Below are 6,486 nucleotides of genomic sequence, written 5' to 3' on the forward strand. Positions count from 1 at the left end.
AAAGGGTAAATTTGGGTTGGGAAAGTGCAAAATGCAGGGGTTTGTGCAGAGGACTCGGTGCCCTCGATGCCTGAACCGTGGTTGTGGTGGTGGCAGCAGCAGAATTGCTTTGAAGCACAGGACAGAGATCAGAGTGAGTGATAGGCATCCCAGCTGCCTCAAAGCACTTTGGCCCCACCTAAGGCCCTAGGGTGCCCAAAGTCCCTCCTTGCAACCCTAAGGAAAGGATGATGGAGCAATGCTGCCCAAAACCCCACAAATTTGGGTTTGGTGGCCCCAAAACCACTCATCTCCTCCCAGGTCCTTCAGGGCGGTTGGCTCCAATGGATGGGACATGTATGGCCAAAGCCATGAGGAGGGAAACAACCATCTGCAGGTCTGAGAGTCCTTTCTCACCCCTTTTTGGGGGTCTAACATGGAAACATAAAGGTGCCAGCCTTAAATCCAGGTCTGTTTATTGAGATGAGGGACATGGGTTCAGTACGGATGCTCCAGGACGTGGACCATGATGTTCAGCAGTGCTGCCCAGGTCTCGGTAGCAGTAGGGATGATCTGGGTGCTGGGCAGGAGGAAGCCGTAGTACCCCGTGTCCCTCAACTCCAGCGTGAAGGAGTATTTCACCCCGTGGTCGTACGTCCAGTCAATGGTGGTGCCATCGGCCAGGTCTGTGGGGAGAAGGAGGGGAGGTGTGATGCCAACACCGAACATAACTGGTGGACACAGCGTTGTGGGATGGGGAAGGAACACTTACAGATGGTGTTCACGATGCGGCCATAGGTGTACTTTGTCCCATACACAGCAGCCAAGTCACTCACTGCCTTTTTAGCCACTTCATTCTGCAAGGGAGAGCCCCAAAGTGGTGAGACCTGGTGGAGCAAGACCTTGGGGCAGCAGAGCCTAGATCCCAGCAGTTTTCCAACCCCTCTGCTCCTGCTTTTCCCCAGAATACCCTAATTTTTGATGGATGGGAGGTACATCCTGTTATCACCCTTTTTTTAGTGGTGGCCTTGGCAGTGTTGGGCAACGGTTGGACTTGATGATCTTAAAGGTCTTTTCCAACCTGGTTGATTCTATGATTCCAAGAACCAAGTGATGGGCTTCAGGTTGGCTCTAATGAGAGGAGCAGGGTCCTGGAATGATCCAACCGGACTTTTCCACCAAGGCTGGTGTTCACAGCCCCATGTCTACATGTTGGGACCATCTCACCAGCTCCTGGTGGTCGGGTGCGGGCGCTGTCTTGTAGCCATAGGGGTAAAGCAGCATCTGGGAGTAGCTGTGGATGGAGATGACCAACTTCACGTTCCCATGGCCGAGGATGAAGTCTGCAATGGCTTTCACTTCCCTCTCGGAGTGGGCATAAGGACCACGGTAGGTCTCAGAGCAGGGGTTACTGCTGGAGCCAGAGCCTGGGGCATGGTGGAGGAGGCACCATGCAGAGAAGCTCCCCCGGGGAAGGGTTTTAGCTCGCAGGTTTCTCCCCTATAGCAGGGAGCTTTGAGGCACAAGTGATGCTCAGTGTGGGGACCTGGTGGCCCCAGCTCTCACCTCCAAACCCAGCGTCCCAGTTCCGGTTGGGATCCACACCGATGCAGTGGGAGCCAGCATTGATGGACCTCGTCTTGCGCCACATGCGGTTCTAGGAGCAGATGTGAGACCATCACAGGGATGTGAATCCCACCTCCTTGTGGGGACAGATGCCACCCTCCTGCCTGAGGAAACAGCCTCAAGCTGCACCAGGGCAGGTTCAGATGGAGCTGAGGAACAATTCCTGCCCCAGAGGGTGCTCAGGCATTGGAACAGGCTGCCCAGGGCAGGGCTGCAGGCACCGTCCCTGCAAGTGTTCACACACCGTGGGGACAAGGCCTCAGTGCCATGGGGCAGTGGTGGCCTTGGCAGTGCTGGGAATGGTTGGACTGGATGAGCTTAAAGGGCTTTTCCAACTCAGTCGATTCTGTGATCTTCAGGGAGGGGAGGAAACCACCCATCCCCATCCCACATGGAAGAAACATTCCTCCCCTCCCAAAAACCATGGCCAACCATGGTTGCTGGAGACAATCAGTGGGACAAGTCCCTGCACTCACAGAGCTGTGGGTGTAGGCAAAGCCATCTGGGTTGGCGATGATCTCCAAGAAGATGTCCATGCTGTCCAGGACAGCAGTGACAGAGGGGTCCTGGCCGTACTCCTCAGCGATCTGCATGGGAAGAGGAGCAGGAGCTGCCACAAGGGATGTGACCACAGGGAGGTGTGAGGACTGATGTCCCATATCCCAGGGCATGTGGGTACCTTGTTGGCCGTCCAGGCACCAGTGGCTTGTGTGATCCATTCCCGGGAGTGGATGCCAGTGTCCATCCAGACGGCCGACCGGTTGGATCCCCCGGTGCTGAACTGCATGGAAAGGGATGGATTTCATCCCTGTGTCCTCCCCAGGGCTGGGCAAGGAGAGGATTCCCCCTGTACCCACCTTCAGCACATAGAGGGATCTGTTCTCGTAGCTCTGCCCAATCTGGAGCTTGCTGACGAGGTCGGGATGATCAGCCACCAGCGTATCCATCCAGTCGTAGATCTGAAAGGAGGAGCTGTTGAAGCTCACCCAGGCTTTCCCTTTGGGTTTTAGGGTATCCAGCACCAGATGGAACATACAGAGAATATCTGGTGCTTCCCTGGAGACGAGGTTGCTCCAGCCTGGCCTTGAGCACTGCCAGGGATGGGGCAGCCACAGCTTCTCTGGGCACCCTGTGCCAGCGCCTCTACACCCTCACAGGGAAGAGCTTCTGCCTTAGCTCTGACCTGAACTTCCTTCAAGCACAGACTTTGAACCCCAAAATGAAGTTGAAGTCTTCCAGCAAGGTGGGAGATGCCAGGAGAGCCCACACTGCTCATGGAGGGATTCCCAGCCTCCTGGCTCAACTAAAACCTCTGTTCAAGGAGAGTTTCATGTGCTGGGGGGCACCTACCACCGTGAACATCACTGCATGGATGCAAGCATGGCCTGAGCATGTCTCCGCCAAGGTGAAGTGAATGCTCTACAGAGCAAAGTACCTCATCTATTGTGTGGTAGGAGGCAAAATTGAACATGCTGGTGCTCCTCTTTGTCTTCCTTGGCTTCGCCATGGCTTTCTTCTCCTCATCCACTAGTTTCTGTTCAGGAAGAGAAAAACAAGCCATGTAACAGGCTGCAGGGAGCAGGGGGTGGGTTCTTCTTCCATCTCCTCCTGGTTTCCAACTTTCTGGACCTTCCCTTGGGATTGAACTGCAGGAACTCATCCCACTCCCACCGCAGCCCTCACCTGCAGGTCCTGGATCATGATGCTGTAGGAAATGCCATTGGACTCCAGGAGGGTTTTGACTGCCTGGAGGCTGGGGAAGGGCACCCACAGGTCAGCCGGGTGGCCAGGGCTGGCGGGGTGACGCCAGAAGTCAACCTGGTGTGGAGGAGAGAGCTCATCCTCATCCTGTGCTGGTGCTCATCCACTGAGCTCCACAGCATCGAAAGGGGTAAAAAGGTCTTTGGACAAGTTTTGGGGACACAGATGGGTATCAGGATGGGTCAGGAGCATAGAGTTATAGAATCCCAGGTTGGAAGGGACTAAGGATCATTGGATCCAAGCTTTCTAGGCAAAGCATGACCAAGACTGGGTGTCCCAGCACCCTGACCAGCTCAGTCTTAAAGTTCATTCGAGTCAAAACCAGTGCAATGACACTTCTGACAAGGATTCTCAACCTGGATATGACAATGCTGCAGTAGCCAGGGTGTCCCTGCTTCATGTGAAACATGGTTAGGGGTGGCCTTGGCAGTGTTGGGAATGGTTGGACTGGATGAGCTTAAAGGTCTTTTCCAAACCAGCTGATTCCATGATTCTGTGAAACAGAACTGCCAAGCTCAAGGTCCTCCAAGCTAAATATTATATTTATATAGTTATGAATTCTTTATATCTATACAATGGGAAGGAAAATTGGATGTGAGGTCATAAGGAGGTCCTGGGTATCACCAGGGTCTCTGTTTCACATCAGGGGATGCTCAGGGCCCCACCACAGCTCACCTGCAGCTCTGTCTGCTCCCCCAGCGCCCTGAGCAGGGCAATCTGCTCCTCATTGCTGGCGGTGATGCGGAGGACCTGGTCCCTGCAGAGAGGCAGAACCATCAGCACAGGATGGAGTCACTGGAGGGGGAAAGGAGCTAAGCTTCCAGTGCTGATGTGGTGCCATCGTGGTCTGGGTGGAGGCTGTGAAAGGTCTGCACTGGCTCAGTGGGCTGGAAAGTCCATCAGTGGTTGGAGGTTGGATGTGAAAAGTGCAGGCTCGGAACAGCCAAGATAGGGAAAAGAAGCAAGTGCTGGAGAGCCTGAGGTGGTCTCCATCCTTCCTTTGATCATAAGAACACCCAAAATGTTAGGAGATACCCTAGGAGGTATCAATAGATTCTGCCTATATCATAGTATCATGGAATCCCAGACTGGTTTGTGTTGGAAGGGACCTTAAAGCTCCTCCAGTTCCAACCCCTGCCACGGGCAGGGACCCCTTCCACTGGAGCAGCTTGCTCCAAGCCCCTGTGTCCAACCTGGCCTTGAGCACTGCCAGGGATGGGGCAGCCACAGCTTCTCTGGGCACCCTGTGCCAGCGCCTCAGCACCCTCACAGGGAAGAGCTTCTGCCTAAGAGCTCATCTCAGTCTCCCCTCGGGCAGGTTAAAGCCATTCCCCTTGGCTTATCAAGGGCTGTCGATATGTTTAGGTATTTCCCAATACAGCTTCCACTCCAGCCTGGCTGGGCTCCACCAGGATGGGTTAAACTACATCGTTGCCAGTGTCCATACAGCAAAACCTGCTGGATTTCACCCCTTTGGAATGTCATCCTTCCTGTCTAATCCCAAAGGAGAACAGATAGGTCTGGGTATCTCTCACCCTCGTCCCCATCCCCATCCATAGTATCCCCACCCCTTGCTTCCAGCAGGACTCACCCCACAAAGAGCTGCTCGCTGCAGGCGGCTGCCACGAGGGAGGCGAAGACCAGGAGGATCTTCATGGTGACCAGACACAGACGAGCCTCAGCCATTCATGGACCTTCTCAGCAGGGCCGCATCTGTCCCACGGCGCCAGCAGTAACAAACAGGTTAGGAACAGCTCCAGGAGCCCAGATGTTTGCTTTAGCTGGACGAGAACAGCCAAAACAGGGAGGATCTGATAATGTATGTCTTCCTCAGTGCAGGCAGCCAGGGAGGATGTGTACCCATGCACCCAGCTTGGGGCGAGTCGCTGTCACACCAAGTGTGACATCCCATGGGTGTGGGATGGTGGCAACAGTGAGGTCGTAGAACCCCGGGGTACACAAGGACGTGGTGCTTTGTTCCAGTTAATTCCTTTATTACTGATCACTATCGCTAAGTCAGTTATGGTGAGGAAAGCGAGTGTATATTACAAGTTACTACAAGATTACTGCAAGTTACTAAAAAATTACTACAAAATACCAGCAGAAAAGCATATAAACATAATTTATATTTACAATTAACTACTTATATGCACACATATATATAGACATATATTATAACTCAAAATCTACCATACAAATTATTACCGGTGCCGATCCTCCAGGAGTGGGGCCAGCTGATGATGGATGAAGTCTCACATAAAGGTGATGGATGTCACAGAGCCCAAAGCCAGACGTCCCCAGTGAGGCTCCAGGGGTCACACAGGGATGATCACCTGGAGGTAATGCTCAAAGAGAGAGAAAACAATGGGTTGGTTTTAGGTAGAAAATGAGTTATTTTATGTCTTTTAGTTTAGATACAAGAGTAGGTGCAGGACAGCAGCTCCTAGGCACCCACAGCTGACTTCTGCTGCCTCAGGAGGTCAGTTCCTTACAGAGGTTTCTTTGTACCCCAGGTTATAGCAGCCTCTTTGTTCCGCAGGTTATAGCAGGGTCTTTGTTGTCTGTTTATCTGCAGTGCCCTGAGCACCTGTCTGTGCTTGTCAAGAATGCTCTGGGTTCCTGGGCTGGGTTCCCAGCCTGGCAGACGTCACCTCAGTCAGGTTTGTAGCAGCATCCACTGTTTTTCCCAATAAAACCAGGTTCTTTTTCCAATTGCACCAACAGCAGTGTGTGCAGCAGGGATGGAGCCGCAGCCAGGGGGTCCACTGCGGCTTCACAATGCAGAACCGTGACAGAATCCCAGACTGGTTTGGGTTGGAAGGGACCTTAAAGACCTTAAAGCTCATCCAGCTCCAACCCCTGCCACGGGCACGGACACCTTCCACTGGAGCAGCTTGCTCCAAGCCTCTGTGTCCAACCTGGCCTTGAGCACTGCCAGGGATGGGGCAGCCACAGCTTCTCTGGGCACCCTGTGCCAGCGCCTCAGCACCCTCACAGGGAAGAGCTTCTGCCTAAGAGCTCATCTCAGTCTCCCCTCGGGCAGGTTCAAGCCATTCCCCTTGGCCTGTCCCTACAGGCCCTTGTCCAAAGCCCCTCTCCAGCTTTCCTGCAGCCCCTTTA

At 53.7% G+C, this 6,486-nt stretch overlaps 1 protein-coding gene across 1 annotated transcript; it reads right to left on the reverse strand.

The window, feature by feature from the left end:
* Positions 1–477: 477 nt before the first annotated feature.
* On the reverse strand, positions 478–6,127 carry LOC136012991 (carboxypeptidase A1-like). Its single transcript, XM_065676203.1, has 12 exons — positions 5,572–6,127; positions 4,958–5,147; positions 4,042–4,123; positions 3,289–3,423; positions 3,041–3,139; positions 2,463–2,564; positions 2,285–2,386; positions 2,082–2,192; positions 1,546–1,636; positions 1,207–1,406; positions 752–836; positions 478–665 (listed from the first exon to the last, which is right to left on the reverse strand). Exons 2-12 carry the CDS (start codon positions 5,050–5,052, stop codon positions 478–480), a joined length of 1,290 nt encoding a protein of 429 aa, XP_065532275.1. The 5' UTR covers positions 5,053–5,147; positions 5,572–6,127.
* Positions 6,128–6,486: the final 359 nt, after the last annotated feature.

This window comes from Lathamus discolor, chromosome 1 (assembly GCF_037157495.1).
Source record: "Lathamus discolor isolate bLatDis1 chromosome 1, bLatDis1.hap1, whole genome shotgun sequence".
Taxonomy (NCBI): domain Eukaryota; kingdom Metazoa; phylum Chordata; class Aves; order Psittaciformes; family Psittacidae; genus Lathamus; species Lathamus discolor.

Coding starts and splice junctions, on each gene's coding strand:
- LOC136012991 (XM_065676203.1), bottom strand. CDS start 5,052: ATGGCTGAGGCTCGTCTGTGTCTGGTCACCATGAAGATCCTCCTGGTC. Junction 837..1,206: donor CACCCGACCACCAGGAGCTG/GTGAGATGGTCC, acceptor TCTCCCTTGCAG/AATGAAGTGGCTAAAAAGGC. Junction 666..751: donor CCGCATCGTGAACACCATCT/GTAAGTGTTCCT, acceptor TTCTCCCCACAG/ACCTGGCCGATGGCACCACC.